General features: G+C 43.8%; 1 protein-coding gene across 4 annotated transcripts in view; it reads left to right on the forward strand.

Annotated features, from left to right (window-relative positions):
- espn (espin) overlaps nucleotides 1-16,344 on the forward strand; it is a 107,379-nt gene that overhangs the window by 31,680 nt on the left and 59,355 nt on the right. For all 4 annotated transcript variants that reach the window (XM_029719800.1, XM_029719799.1, XM_029719801.1 and 1 more), the window contains exons 6-7: nucleotides 3,582-3,831; nucleotides 6,416-6,696. In XM_029719800.1, the coding sequence (XP_029575660.1) occupies nucleotides 3,582-3,831; nucleotides 6,416-6,696 (531 nt within the window). The remainder of the gene's footprint in view (nucleotides 1-3,581; nucleotides 3,832-6,415; nucleotides 6,697-16,344) is intronic.

Here is a 16,344-nt window from a genome sequence, read left to right on the forward strand (position 1 = left end):
CATCTGTACAAACAATGGTATGCAAGTATAAACACCATGGGACCACGCAGCTGTCATACCGTTCAGGAAGGAGACGCGTTCTGTCTCCTAGAGTTGAACGTACTTTGGTGCGAAAAGTGCAAATCAATCCCAGAACAGCAGCAAAGGACCTTGTGAAGTTGCTGGAGGAAACAGGTACAAAAGTATCTATATCCACAGTAAAACAAGTCCTATATCGACATAACCTGAAAGGCCGCTCAGCAAGGAAGAAGCCACTGCTCCAAAACCGCCATAAAAAGCCAGACTACAGTTAGCAACTGCATATGGGGACAAAGATCGTAGTTTTGGAGAAATGTCCTCTGGTCTGATGAAACAAAAATAGAACTGTTTGGCCATAATGACCATCATTATGTATGGAGGAAAAAGGGGGAGGCTTGCAAGCCGAAGAACACCATCCCAACCGTGAAGCACGGGGGTGACAGCATCATGTTGTGGGGGTGCTTTGCTGCAGGAGGGCCTGGTGCATTTCACAAAATAGATGGCATCATGAGGAGGAAAATTATGTGGCTATATTGAAGCAACATCAAGACATCAGTCAGGAAGTTAAAGTTTGTTCATAAATGGGTCTTCCAAATGGACAATGACCCCAAGCATACTTCCAAAGTTGTGGCAAAATGGCTTAAGTACAACAAAGTCAAGGTATTGGAGTGGCCATCACAAAGCCCTGACCTCAATCCTATAGAAAATGTGTGGGCAGAACTGAAAAAGCGTGTACGAGCAAGGAGGCCTACAAACCTGTCTCAGTTACACCAGCTCTGTCAGGAGGAATGTGCCAAAATTCACCCAACTTATTGTGGGAAGGTGGTGGAAGGCTACCCAAAACGTTTGACCCTGTAACGGTCATTGTAGTGAATGGACCAAGGCGCAGCGGGTACGTGAATGCTCATGTTTATTTTCTAAACAAAAACACGGACGACAAACCGTCTTGCAGGCAACACACAGCTATGCAAAGAACAACCTCCCACAATTCCCAAAACAAACATACTCCTAATTATAGGACCTTCAATCAGAGGCAACAATAAACAGCTGCCTCCAATTGAAGGCCCCAATCCCAAATACCTAAACATAGAAATAAACACCCTAGAACAGACAGAAATATACAAACATAGAACATAGACCAAAACCCCGGAAATCATAAATCAAACACCCCTCTACATAAACACACACTCAAACACACCCTGAACCACATAAAACAAATACCCCCTGCCACGTCATGACCAAACAATAATAACAAATTACCCTTTTTCTGGTCAGGACGTGACAGACCCAAGTTAAACAATTTAAAGGCAATGCTACCAAATACTAATTGAGTCTATGTAAACTTCTGATCCACTGGGAATGGGATGAAAGAACTAAAGGCTGAAATAAATAATTCTCTACTATTATTCGGACATTTCACATTCTTAAAATAAAGTGGTGATCCTAACTGACCTAAAACAGGGAATTTTTACTATGATTAAATGTCAGGAATTGTGAAACTGAGTTTAAATGTATTTGGCTAAGGTGTATGTAAACTGCCCGTCTTCATCTGTGTATGGGGCTTTGGATGACGAAACGGTGACGAAACTGTAATAGACTGCATCCAATTTGCTGAGTAGAGTGGTGGAGGCTATTTTGTAAATGAAATCGCCGAAGTCAAGGATCAGTAGGATTGTCAGTTTTACGAGGGTATGTTTGGCAGCATGAGTGAAGGATGCTTTGTTGCGAATTGTTGTGAATCAGGCCTTCATGGTCTAATTTCTGTAAAGAAACCACTACTAAAGGTCACCAATAAGAAGAAGAGACTTGCTATGGCCAGGAAACATGAACAATGGACATTAGACCGATTAGAAATTTGTCCTTTGGTCTGATGAGTCCAAATTTGAGATTTTTGGTTCCAACCGCCGTGTCTTTGTGAGATGTAGAGTAGGTGAACGGATGATCTCCGCATGTGTGGTTCCCACCATGAAGCATGGAGGAGGAGGTGTGATGTTTGATGTTGACACTGCCAGTGATTTATTTAGAATTCGAGGCACACTTAACCAGCATGGCTACCACGGCATTCTCCAATGATACGCCGTCCCGTCTGGTTTGCGCTTAGTGGGACTATCATTTGTTTTTCAACAGGACAATTACCCAACACACTTCCAGGCTGTGTAAGAGCTATTTGACCACAAAGGAGATTGATGGAGTGCAGTATCAGATGACCTGGCCTCCACAATCACTCGACCTCAACCCAATTGAGATGGTTTGGGATGAGTTGGACCGCAGAGTGAAGGAAAAGCAGTCAACAAGTGCTCAGCATATGTTGGAACTCCTTCAAGACTGTTGGGAAAAACATTCCAGTTGAAGCTGGTTGAGAGAATACCAAGAGTGTACAAAGCTGTCATCAAGGCAAAGGATGGCTTCTTTGAAGAATCTAACATATATTTTGATCTGTTTAACACTTTTTTTGGTTACTACATGATTCCATATGTGATGTTTAATAGTTTTAATGTCTTCACTATTATTCTACAATGTAGAAAATAATAAAAATAAAGAAAAACCTTTTCAGTAGGTGAGTCCAAACTTTTGACTGGTACTGTATGCATACAGTTAAAAGTTTGGGCACAGCTACTAATTCCAGGTTTTTCTTTATTTTTACTATTTTCTACATTTAAGAATAATAATGATCTAGGATCATGTCACCCTTGTCCGTGTAATCATATTCATTATAATACAAATGCCGATACTGATCTTGGATCGGTAGTCCTACTCTGACTGAGACGCTTTATAAATAGGGGCTGCAGTCCAAGATATGTGCGTGCTGCATAGCCAACTCATTGTCATTGTCAAACATTGACAAACATAGTAGTTGGCTTAACAACAGATCTGGGACCAGGGTAAAGCTTCACTGGGTTCCTGGATCAACTAGTGAGAGCAGAAATGGGTTGATTGATTGCACAGCTCATCAAACACAGCAGGCACATCCACCTGCAGCCCTCCGACACCTCCTCAATGAACTGTAGTACCTAACTGATTGTCACTCAATGTCACCTCAACATTACCTTGGCGTTGAGGTGACAGATTACGGACAGTCAGAGCGATCGAGACTTTTAAAGTGTCAGTCTCAAGCTGCGTTAAATTCTAAATTGTGTGGCTTGTGCCAGCTAGAAGTCAGCACCTAAAGATGATCATTTGTAATTTGTTGTGGTGTTGTTTTGACTACTGACCTGGGGCCTGTTCAGGAGTGTTAGAGACCCTGTACACTCTGGTTGTTAAACACATTTGACACAACGTTTGGTTGTGATACAACTGATACTGATATTGAAGATTTGCACAAAAATGTTTGCACAACCATTGTACGGTGTTTCCATAAGGCTTTGTGTAATTATTTTCGATATATAACATTTGAAACGTTGAACGCGACCTCCCTGAACACCAGTTACTTCAAGACAAGCAAGCACACACATTTTCTTCAGGAAATGTTCATTTTCAGTCCCATGCTAGGTTAGCGGTGCTGTCCCCTAGGTTCTTGGTTGAGCATGTTTCGTTAACCCCTCATTGTGGTTGTCTTTCTCCAGAGTGTGGAGCACCGCGTGCTTTCCAGAGACCCATCGGCTGACCTGGAGTACAACAAGCAGCCTGACTCAGGTTTGTCGTCCCCCAACAACACCATGCCCCCGTCGGGGTCGGGGCAGGCCCAGCAACCCGTCCACTTCGACATGGGCTCGCCCTCCAGCACTCTGTCCAATTACGACTCGGCCAACTCCAGTCAGTCCAGCACAGGAGGGAAAAGGAGCGGCTCGCCCCCATCGTCGCGAGTCCCGGCTGGTCAGTCACAAACACACACTTTGTCACACATGGAGGCACTTAAAAATGCCAAATCACATGCGCGCAAACACACACGCATGCACGTGTACACACAAACACTTACACTATTTAAATTAACTTCCTGAAGTTGAACCCTGATGAAGATAATAGTTCAGATTTCACAGGAAGAAAAAGTCTGTCAGGCTATGGCAAGGCAATTGTGCCGAATACACCATTGAATACACTATTGAATACACTCTTTGTATGATTTTATGTGCTTTAGAGTGTGTGTGTGTGTCCCAAACATGACATGACATATTTGCTTGGGTAATACACCCTGCACGCTATTATCATAACAATGGTGGGAACTTCAACCGCTCATCTGACTGGAACAAATTCCATGTAACAGTTTGCATTCCTTTGTGTGGTGCCACAGCAGCGCTTTATACAAGTAGTACCCTCTAGTGGCAGATAGATTATTTATCCTGTCTGTGAATCAACCAAATTCCAAAACCCTGCACTCCCTCCAGAACAAGGGTCTGCAAATGCAATCCCGGAGAGATATTGGGTGTGCAGGCTTTTGTTCTACCCCTGCACACCTGTTTTTAAATAATGAAGGTTCAGACTGAAGACTGATTAGTTGATTGTTTGAAAAACGTGTGTCATAACATAATAATAGAATGGATTATTTAGTGTTTTTCCAGGTGCTTAAAGCACTTTACATATTATGTGGATGAAACTTGCATCATCCACCAGCTATATTGTGTAATACCCCACCAGGGTGATGCTACAGTGCCTTGAAAAAGTATTCATCCCCCTTGGCGTTTTTCCTATTTTGTTGCATTACAACCTGTAATTTAAATAGATTTTTATTTGGATTGGACATACACAAAATAGTCCAAATTGATGCAATGAAATGAAAAAAATAACTTGTTTCAAAATATTCTAAAAAATTCAAAACGGAAAAGTGGTGCGTGCATATGTATTCACCCCCTTTGCTATGAAGCCCCTAAATAAGATCTGGTGCAACCAATTACCATCAGAAGTCACATAATTAGTTAGATTGCACACAGGTGGACTTTATTTAAGTGTCACATGGTCTGTCACATGATCTCAGTATATATACACTTGTTCTGAAAGGCCCTAGAGTCTGCAACACCACAATGCAAGGGGCACCACCAAGCAAGTGGCACCATGAAGACCAAGGAGCTCTCCAAACAGGTCAGGAACAAAGTTGTGGAGAAGTACAGATCAGGGTTGGGTTATAAAAAAAATATCCAAAACTTTGAACGTCCCACGGAGCACCATTAAATCCATTCTTAAAAAATGGAAAGAATATGGCACCACAAGAAACCTACCAAGAGAGGGCCACCCACCAAAACTCACAGACCAGGCAAGGAGGGCATTAATCAGAGAGGCAACAAGAGTCCAAAGATAACCCTGAAGGAGCTGCAAAGCTCCACAGCAGAGATTGGTGTATCTGTCCATAGGACCACTTTAAGCCGTACACTCCACAGAGCTGGGCTTTACGGAAGAGTGGCAAGAAAAAAGCCATTGCTTAAAGAAAAAAATAAGCAAACACATTTGGTGTTCACCAAAAGGCATGTGGGAGACTCCCCAAACATATGGAAGTAGGTACTCTGCTCACATGAGACTAAAATTGAGCATTTTGGACATCAAGGAAAACGCTATGTCTGGCGCAAACTCAACACTCAATACTCAAAACTCTCAAATTCTCATCACCCCGAGAACATCATCCCCAAGCATGGGGGTGGCAGCATCATGCTGTGGGGATGTTTTTCATCAGCAGGGACTGGGAAACTGGTCAGAATTGAAGGAATGGTGGATGATGCTAAATACAGGGAAATTCTTGAGGGAAACCTGTTTCAGTCTTCCAGAGATTTGAGACTGGGACAGACGTTCACCTTCCAGCAGGACAATGACCCTAAGCATACTGCTAAAGCAACACTTGAGTGGTTTAAGGGGAAACATTTAAATGTCTTGGAATGGCCTAGTCAAAGGCCAGACCTCAATCCAATTGAGAATCTGTGGTATGACTTAAAGATTTCTGTACACCAGCAGAACCCATTCAACTTGAAGGAGCTAGAGCAGTTTTGCCTTGAAGAATGGGCAAAAATCACAGTAGCTAGATGTGCCAAGCTTATAGAGACATACCCCAAGAGACTTGCAGCTGTAATTGCTGTAAAAGGTGGCTCTACAAAGTATTGACTTTGGGTGAGGTGAATAGTTATGCACGCTCAAATTGTACGTTTTTTTGTCTTATTCCTTGTTTATTTCACAATAAAAAATATTTTGCATCTTCAAAGTGGTAGGCATGTTGTGTAAATCAAATGATACACCCCCCCCCCCCCCCAAATCCATTTTAATTCCAAGTTGTAAGGCAACAAAATAGGAAAAATGCCAAGGGGGGTGAATACTTTTTGTATGTCCATAGAAATATAATTCCTAGAACGGCTGTTGGTCCACCTATCGTCCACCCATCGACTTCAATGGAGATGTCCGTACAAGGAATTCTATTTCCATGGCCACATCAGCCATTTTGTGGCAGAAATCTCACCACTGACCCACCGTGTCCTTGTCACAGGTGGAGGCCCAACGGAGTCGACCATCAATGACATGCAGACCTACATGGACATGCTGAACCCAGACGTAGGTGGTGGAGTTCCCAACAGCAAGGACCCCGCCACCAACGCCGCCACTCAGCAGCCTCCCCCACCCCCGCCAGCCTTTCCACCACCCCCTCCCCCTGACTGCCCCTCCCAACTACCCCCACCCCCCGGCTACCCGCCACCCCAGCCCCCCGAGGACTCAGACGCCGAGATCTACTTGAAGGTGAAGAGCAACCTGAGGCATGTGGAGAATGAGGTGAGCTTTCTCTCTTTCTTTACTGGTGAAAAGCAAACGGTCACGACTCTGGTTCCTCAAGGGCCACAGTCCTGTTGTTTTTTTGTTAACGAATCCCTGGAGTAGAGATGCGCGCGTGCGCACACACACTATCAAGTCACTTGTACATGCAGTCCTTCACATGAATTAATGAGCCTTTTTGAAGACTACATCCTCTGTGTACATTGAGAGAACAGAACATGCAGTATCCAGGAATTAAGGAGATCGATTTCCTCTCAACCTAACCATTTGATGCCATTGAGCCCCCAGTCTAAAAATGTTTGCCCCATTTGTTCTCTCTGGATGCTGGTGACAGATGGCCAAGTCCTCACAGAGGGTGGCCTATCAATGCCAGGCTTTCCAGCTTGTCATTATCCTGATGACCAGTCCAGTGATCAGTGAAATCCTCTAAAAGCCTTGTGGCTAATATTCTAGCGTGAAATAGCATAGGACAGCAATATCCAAGACTCATTATGCCACAAGATGGCTGGACAGGGAGCCATTGGAGTGGTTGGAAGCCCTAGCCTAGTGGACTCAGTTGGTGTGATTGCGTGATTGAACCCTCCTCAGCAGTCTTATCTCAATTAACGAGCAGTAAGCTGATCAAACAGACCCCACTATTAGCCCCCCATAAGAACAAGCTCAGATACAGTTCAGATAAAATATAGGACCAGCTTACCCTCCCCTATATCATAACCTTAACCATTAGGAGAGGGAACACACAGAGACTTCTATTGACAAAGGCAATTGTGTATGCAGGATTTAATGGCTGTACAGATCTGTTTATTACTGTCCATCTCCTGTATCTGCTTGTTTATGGGTCTTAAAATGGTGGCCTGCGGGGCAGATCCAGCCCACAAGCTGGTTTTATAATGGGGCCCACAGTTGTCTTCGCTTGAAGTTGCTCTCTAGAATAGGGTTGGACAGGCCCTTAAAAAACAGCAGGTTGTGAGTGTTAGTGGTTGCATTCTCACTTTATGAAATCAGTAGCTACAACATAGCAATGACCCCCTGCGGATACTGTTTGCTCCACTGAGACGTTTCAAAATGGGGACTGAAAAGACGTTTCTGGATAGTTAAGCGGCTAGCAGAGCGAGGTGTTTAGGTTGCAGGGAGTCGAGGCGCCATTTTCCCTGTTGCGCCGACCACTAATCACTTGGCCAGTCAGTATAACAACGTCCCCTGTTCCCAGCGCGAAGGCAGACAAGAAGAGGGATTCTCCAGTCCACACTATTGTGATTGTACTAACGAGGATCCTCATTACGAGCCGGCCCTCCCCATTGGCACCTCTTGATGAGCAGAGTGATGGGCCCAATGTTAATTCCACTAATTACTCTGGCCACGTTGTGAGTGGGCTCCATAGATCAAAACAACTTCCCTCCGACTACTAAGCTTATATCATTGCCGATTTAAATAAAACAACAACAATTTAAATATATTTTTTTCCTTTTTTAAAGGAATGTAGAGGAGAGACCGATACAGAGGGATACCAAGAGGAAGGGCTGATATGGGATTCGTACCCACGTTGCCAGGAGTATAGGTACAGAGTCTTGGGGGATAACCACTACGCCAGACTCTGACACATGGGAGTTTTTTTGGTCCACAGATGTCAGTGGAGGCTCCTCAGAGGAGGAAGGGGAGGACCATCTTCCTCAGTAAATTTCATAAAAATAGTGAAACATTAAAGTTATGCTAAATACAGTACCAGTCAAAAGTTTGGACGCACCTACTCATTCCATGATTTTCCTTTATTTTTACTATTTTCTACATTGTAGAATAATAGTGAAGACCTCAAAACTATGAAATAACACATATGGAATCATGTAGTAAACAAAAAAGTGTTAAACAAATCACCCTTTGCCTTGATGACAGCTTTGCACACTCTTGGCATTCTCTCATCCAGCTTCATGAGGTAGTCACCTGGAATGCATTTCAATTAACAGGTGTGCCTTGTTAAAAGTTCATTTGTGTAATTTCTTTCCTTTTTAATGCGTTTCAGCCAATCAGTAGTGTCGTGACAAGGTAGGGGTGGTATACAGAAGATAGCCCTATTTGGTAAAAGACCAAGTCCATTTTATGGCAAGAACAGCTCAAATAAGCAAAGAGAAATGACAGTCCATCATTACTTTAAGTCATGAAGGTAGGTCAATACGGAAAAATTCAAGAAACATCAAGCGCTATGATGAAACTGGCTCTCATGAGGACAGCCACAGAAAAGGAAGAAGCAGAGTTATTTAATTTTTATTTAACTAGGCAAGTCTGTTAATCTAACCACACTGTCCGATTTCAAAAAGGCTTTACAATGAAAGCAAAACATTAGATTATGTCAGCAGAGTACCCAGCCAGAAATAATCAGACACCCATTTTTCAAGCTAGCATATAATGTCACATAAACCCAAACCACAGCTAAATGCAGCACTAACCTTTGATGATCTTCATCAGATGACAATCTTAGGACATTATGTTATACAATACATGCATGCCTGTTCAATCAAGTTCATATTTATATCAAAAACCAGCTTTTTACATTAGCAGGTGACTAGCATGTGACTAGCATTCCCACCGAACACTTCCGGTGAATTTATTAAATTACTCACGATAAACGTTCACAAAAAACATAACAATTATTTTAAGAATTATAGATACAGAACTCCTCTATGCACTCGATATGTCCGATTTTAAAATAGCTTTTCGGTGAAAGCACATTTTGCAATATTCTCAGTAGATAGCCCGGCATCACAGGGCTAGCTATTTAGACACCCAGCAAGTTTAGCCTTCACCAAACTCCGATTTACTATTAGAAAAGTTTGATTACCTTTGGTGTTCTTCGTCAGAATGCACTCCCAGGACTTCTACTTCAATAACAAATGTTGGTTTGGTCCAAAATAATCCATAGTTATATCCAAACGGCGGCGTTTTGTTTGTGCGTTCAAGACACTATCCGAAGTGTAAATAAGGGTCACGAGCATGGCGCATTTCGTGACAAAAGATTTCTAAATATTTCCTTACCGTACTTCGAAGCATGTCAACCGCTGTTTAAAATAAATTTTTATGCCATTTTTCTCGTAAAAAAGCGATAATATTCCGACCGGGAAAGCGTGTAAACGTACAAAGAGAGAGAAAATAAAAGCATGCTATCCTCTCGTGCACGAGCCTGAGTCTCATAGTACTGTTACTGGCCACTATCCAAACGCGCTAATGTTTTTCAGCCAGAGCCTGCAAAGCCACGATTCAGCTTTTTGCCGCCTTCTGAGATCCCATGGGAGCCGTAGGAAGTGTCACGTAACAGCAGAGATCCTCTGTAATGGATAGAGATACTCAAGAAGGGCAAGAAATGGTCAGACAGGGTACTTCCTGTACAGAATCTTCTCAGGTTTTGGCCTGCCAAATGAGTTCTGTTATACTCACAGACACCATTCAAACAGTTTTAGAAACTTTGGAGTGTTTTCTATCCAAAGCTAGTAATTATATGCATATTCTAGTTTCTGGGCAGGAGTAATAATCAGATTAAATCGGGTACGTTTTTTATCCGGCCGTGAAAATACTGCCCCCTAGCCATAACAGGTTAACGAGAGTCTTGTCTTTTAAAATGCTGTAAAATAGTCATATGTTTGAGAAATTGAAGTAATAGCATTTCTAAGGTATTTGAATAACGCGCCACGGGATTCAACTGGCTGTTGAGTAGGTGGTAGCCCAGAGAGGTTAAGAACAATGACGGCCTACCAAAAGGCAAAAGGCCTCCTGTGTGAGGAGGAAAATATAGGACAAAACACACATCACGACAAGAGAGACAACACAACACTACATCAAGAGAGACCTGACATTCTGACCAAACCGGACGTACGCATGCACCTGTGTGCGCCATCGCGCATGTTGATTTTGTACCCCCACACCAGACACGATCAGGACACACAGGTTGAAATATCAAAACAAACTCTGAACCAATTATATTAATTTGGGGACAGGTCAAAAAGCATTAAACATTTATGGCAATTTAGCTAGCTGGCTTGCAGTTGCTAGCTAATTTGTCCTATTTAGCTAGCTAATTTGACCTGAGATATAAACATTGAGTTGTTATTTTACCTGAAATGCACAAGGTCCTCTACTCCGACAATTAATCCACACATAAAACGGTCAACCGAATCGTTTCTAGTCATCTCTCCTCCTTCCAGGCTTCTTTTTCTTCTTTGGACTTTATATGGTGATTGGCAACTAACTTTCATAATAAGGTGCATTACCACAACCGACCTCAGTTCATCTTTCAATCACCCACGTGGGTATATGTTCCTAAAAACCAATGAGAAGATGGCAGGTGGGTATGTGCTTCTAAAAAACCAATGAGGAGATGGGAGAGGAAGGACTTGCAGGACATTCTGCGTCACAAATAGAATCAACTTCTATTTTAGCGCCTGGCAACGCAGACGTTCGTTGGCGCACATGAGCAGTGTAGGTGCAATGATTGAATAACATGTCTGTGTACATTTATTTTTCAACGCTCGCGCGCAGCTCGTTCCAGTCGGTAGCTGCAGCGAACTGAAAAGACGAGCGACCCAGGGATGTGGGTACTTTGGGGACCTTTATCAGAATGTGACTGGCAGAACTGGTGTTGTATGTGGAGGATGAGGGCTGCAGTAGATATCTCAGATAGGGGGGGGAGTGAGGCCTAAGAGAGTTTTATAAATAAGCATCAACCAGTGGGTCTTGCGACGGGTATACAGAGATGACCAGTTTACAGAGGAGTGTAGAGTGCAGTGATGTGTCCTATAAGGAGCATTGGTGGAAAATCTGATGGCCGAATGGTAAAGAACATCTAACCGCTCGAGAGCACCCTTACCTGCCGATCTATAAATTACGTTTACGTAATCTAGCATGGGTAGGATGGTCATCTGAATCAGGGTTAGTTTGGCAGCTGGGGTGATAGAGGAGCGATTACGGTAGAGGAAACCAAGTCAAGATTTAACTTTAGCCTGCAGCTTTGATATGTGCTGAGAGAAGGACAGTGTACCATCTAGCCATACTCTCAAGTACTTGTATGAGGTGACTAATGCCTCACAGGTAGTAACAAGCTCTAAACCCTCAGAGGTAGTAATCACACCTGTGGGGAGAGGGGCATTCTTTTTACCAAACCACATGACCTTTGTTTTGGAGGTGTTCAGAACAAGGTTAAGGGCAGAGAAGTCTTGTTGGACACTAAGAAAGCTTTGTTGTAGAGCGTTTAACACAAAAACCGGGGAGGGGCCAGATGAGTATAAGACTGTATCATCTGCATATAAATGGATGAGAGAGCTTCCTACTACCTGAGCTATGTTGTTGATGTAAATTGAGAAGAGTGTGGGGCCTAGGATCGAGTCTTGGGGTACTCCCTTGGTGACAGGCAGTGGCTGAGACAGCAGATGTTCTGACTTTATACACTGCCGTCTTTGAGAGAGGTAGTTAGCAAACCAGGCCAAAGACCCCTCAGAGACACCAATACTCCTTAACCGGCCCACAAGAATGGAATGGTCTACCGTATCAAAAGCTTTGGCCAAGTCAATAAAAATAGGATCGGTGGGTCCCCCGCGGGACGGTTGAGCTAACATAGGCTAATGCAATTAGCATGAGGTTGTAAGTAACAAGAAACTTTCCCAGGTCATAGACATATTTAACCATATTAACCAGGTGGCGAATCGCATCTCTGCATGTCTGGCAGACATATCAGTGTGGATGACGGATCACCACCTCAAGCTGAACCTCGGCAAGACGGAGCTGCTCTTCCTCCCGGGGAAGGACTGCCCGTTCCATGATCTCGCCATCACGGTTGACAACTCCATTGTGTCCTCCTCCCAGAGTGCTAAGAGCCTTGGCGTGACCCTGGACAACACCCTGTCGTTCTCCGCTAACATCAAGGCGGTGACCCGATCCTGTAGGTTCATGCTCTACAACATTCGCAGAGTACGACCCTGCCTCACACAGGAAGCGGCACAGGTCCTAATCCAGGCACTTGTCTTCTCCCGTCTGGATTACTGCAACTCACTGTTGGCGGGGCTCCCTGCCTGTGCCATTAAACCCCTACAACTCATCCAGAACGCCGCAGCCCGTCTTGTGTTCAACCTTCCCAAGTTCTCTCACGTCACCCCGCTCCTCCGCACACTCCACTGGCTTCCAGTTGAAGCTCGCATCTGCTACAAGACCATGGTGCTTGCCTACGGAGCTGTGAGGGGAACGGCACCTCCGTACCTTCAGGCTCTGATCAGTCCCTACACCCAAAGAAGGGCACTGCGTTCATCCACCTCTGGCCTGCTCGCCTCCCTACCTCTGCGGAAGCACAGTTCCCGCTCAGCCCAGTCAAAACTGTTCGCTGCTCTGGCACCCCAATGGTGGAATTAAGCTCCCTCACGACACCAGGGCAGCGGAGTCAATCACCACCTTCCGGAGACACCTGAAACCCCACCTCTTTAAGGAATACCTGGGATAGGATTAAGTAATCCTTCTACCCCCCCCCCACCCTCCCCCCAAAAAAGATATAGATGTACTATTGTAAAGTGGTTGTTCCACTGGATATCATAAGGTGAATGCACCAATTTGTAAGTCGCTCTGGATAAGAGCGTCTGCTAAATGACGTAAATGTAAATGTAACATATCTGATATTGGCAGAAATCTGAAATTATTGTTAATCTAACTGCACTGTCCAATTTACAGTAGCTATTACAGTGAAATAATACTATGCTATTGTTTGAGGAGAGTGCACAGTTATGAACTTGAAAATGTATTAATAAACCAATTAGGCACATTTGGGCAATTTTGAACAGGAATACAATGGTTCATTTGATCAGTCTAAAACTTTGAACATACACTGCTGCCATCTGGTGGCCAAAATCTAAATTGTGCCTGAGCTGGAATAATACATTATGGCCTTTCTCTTGCATTTCAAAGATGATGGTACAAAAAACACACGTTTTTTTCTTTGTATTATATTTTATCAGATCTAATGTGTTATATTCTCCTACATTCATTTCACATTTCCACAGACTTCAAAGTGTTTCCTTTCAAATGGTATCAAGAATATGCATATCCTTGCTTCAGGTCCTGAGCTACAGGCATTTAGATTAGGGTATGTCATTTTAGGTGAAAATTGAAAAAAAGGGGACGATCCTTAAAAGGTCTTAAAGAAGAAAGGGTCTAAACCATCTGACCCAGATGTTTTTTGGGGGTCAAGTTTAAGGAGCTCCTTTAGCACCTCGGACTCAGTGACCGCCTGCAGGGAGAAACTGTGTAGCGGGGTAGGGGAAAAAGAGGGAGGAGCATCGGGGCTAGTCACATTAAAAGGGGTGGGAGATGACGAAATGTTGGACAGGTAAGGAGGCATGGCTGAGTCAAATAGGAATCCTGACTTAATGAAGTGGTGATTAAAGAGCTCAGCCATGTGCGTCTTGTCAGTAACAACCACATCATCAACATTAAGGGACATGGGCAGCTGTGAGGAGGAGGGTTTATTCTCCTGGTCTTTAACCGTTTTCCAGAACTTCTTGGTTAGACCCACAGAGAGAGAACTGCTCCTTAAAGGAACTAACTGGCCTTTCTAATAGCCTGAGTGCACTTATTTCTCATTTGCCTGAACGAGAGCCAGTCAGCCTGAGTATGCGTGTGCCGAGCCTTTCGCCAAATGCAATTCTTGAGGTGGAGTAACGGCAAGATCACGGTTGAACCAGGGGGTGTACCTGTTTTTAATGATCTTTTTCTATATGGTTTGTGTTTGTTAACAATACCACTGAAAATATCAAAAAAGAAGGTCCAAGCGTCGACAGAGGGGATCACGCTGATTCTATACCATTTTACAGAGGCCAGTTCATGAAGGAATGCTTGCTCATTAAAGTTTTTTAGCAAGCGTCTATGACAAATCAGGACAGGTCGTTTCACTGAGCAGCCATTACGAACACAGGCTGTAAAACAGTGATCACCAAGATCATTACAGAAAACACCAGACTGATTATTGATTATTTGTGAGGATAACATTGAGGAGAGTAGCCTTGTCTGGGTGTTTGGAGTCATACCTTGTGGGATTGGTAATAATCTGAGAAAGATTTAGGGAGTCCTTTGCTTTAGGACTTGGTCAGGTGGTTTAAGCATGTCCCAGTTTAGGTCACCTAGCTGGACAAATTCAGACTTAGTGTAAGGGGCCACGAGGGAGCTTAGGGCAGGTAGGGTACAGGCCAGTGCTGATGGAGGACGATAGCACCCAGCAACAGTCAACAAAGAGCTATTTGAAAGTTTAATGCTTAAAACCAGCAAATCAAATTGCTTGGGGACAGACTTGTTGGAGACAGCCGAGCACTGAAGGTGATCCTTGGTAAAGATTGCCACTCACCCACCTTTGGAATATCTGTCTTGCCGAAAAAGTTTATAACCAGAAAGGTTAACATCAGTATTCAAAACACTCTTCCTTAACCACGTCTCAGTAATGACCAACACATCTGGATTGGAGCTGTGAACCCACACTTTCAATTGACCCATTTTAGGTAATAAGCTTCTAGTGTTAACGTGCAGAAAACCCAGGCTTTTATGAGAGGAGAAATTAGTGAAGCAGATATCAGAGCACAAGTCAGAATTAGGGCTAGCAACAGTAGATGGGCCAGGGTGTACATGCACATTTCCAGATATCATCAACAGTAATACAATAAAGGCACAGCAGAGGACAGGGAGAGCTCTGCAGTGTTGATTTATGACAATTGAATGTGCATTAGATGGCAACAAGATCATATTGTACCGCAATTTCATCAGGTAACATGAATACAAAGCCGGCGAGAGGTGGTTAGAATAGGATGGGAGGCCAAAAGTCTGTGTAGCCAATAGAGTCAGAGTCCCGAGTGTGGGAACAAACAGTCTGTCCCACGGTTGGGTAAACAAGAAAGTTCATATAGGAAATAGCAAAATGCATGAGATTTAAAAAAAATATATATATACTGATCAAAAAAATAAAGGGAACACTTAAACAACACATCCTAGATCTGAATGAAAGAAATAATCTTATTAAATACTTTTTTCTTTACATAGTTGAATGTGCTGACAACAAAATCACACAAAAATAATCAATGGAAATCCAATTTATCAACCCATGGAGGTCTGGATTTGGAGTCACACTCAAAATTAAAGTGGAAAACCACACTACAGGCTGATCCAACTTTGATGTAATGTCCTTAAAACAAGTCAAAATGAGGCTTAGTAGTGTGTGTGGCCTCCACGTGCCTGTATGACCTCCCTACAACGCCTGGGCATGCTCCTGATGAGGTGGCGGATGGTCTCCTGAGGGATCTCCTCCCAGACCTGGACTAAAGCATCCGCCAACTCCTGGACAATCTGTGGTGCAACATGGTGTTGGTGGATGGAGCGAGACATGATGTCCCAGATGTGCTCAATTGGATTCAGGTCTGGGGAACGGGCGGGCCAGTCCATAGCATCAATGCCTTCCTCTTGCAGGAACTGCTGACACACTCCAGCCACATGAGGTCTAGCATTGTCTTGCATTAGGAGGAACCCAGGGCCAACCGCACCAGCATATGGTCTCACAAGGGGTCTGAGGATCTCATCTCGGTACCTAATGGCAGTCAGGCTACCTCTGGCGAGCACATGGAGGGCTGTGCGGCCCCCCAAAGA

Source organism: Salmo trutta, chromosome 28, assembly GCF_901001165.1.
Source record: "Salmo trutta chromosome 28, fSalTru1.1, whole genome shotgun sequence".
Taxonomy (NCBI): Eukaryota; Metazoa; Chordata; class Actinopteri; order Salmoniformes; family Salmonidae; genus Salmo; species Salmo trutta.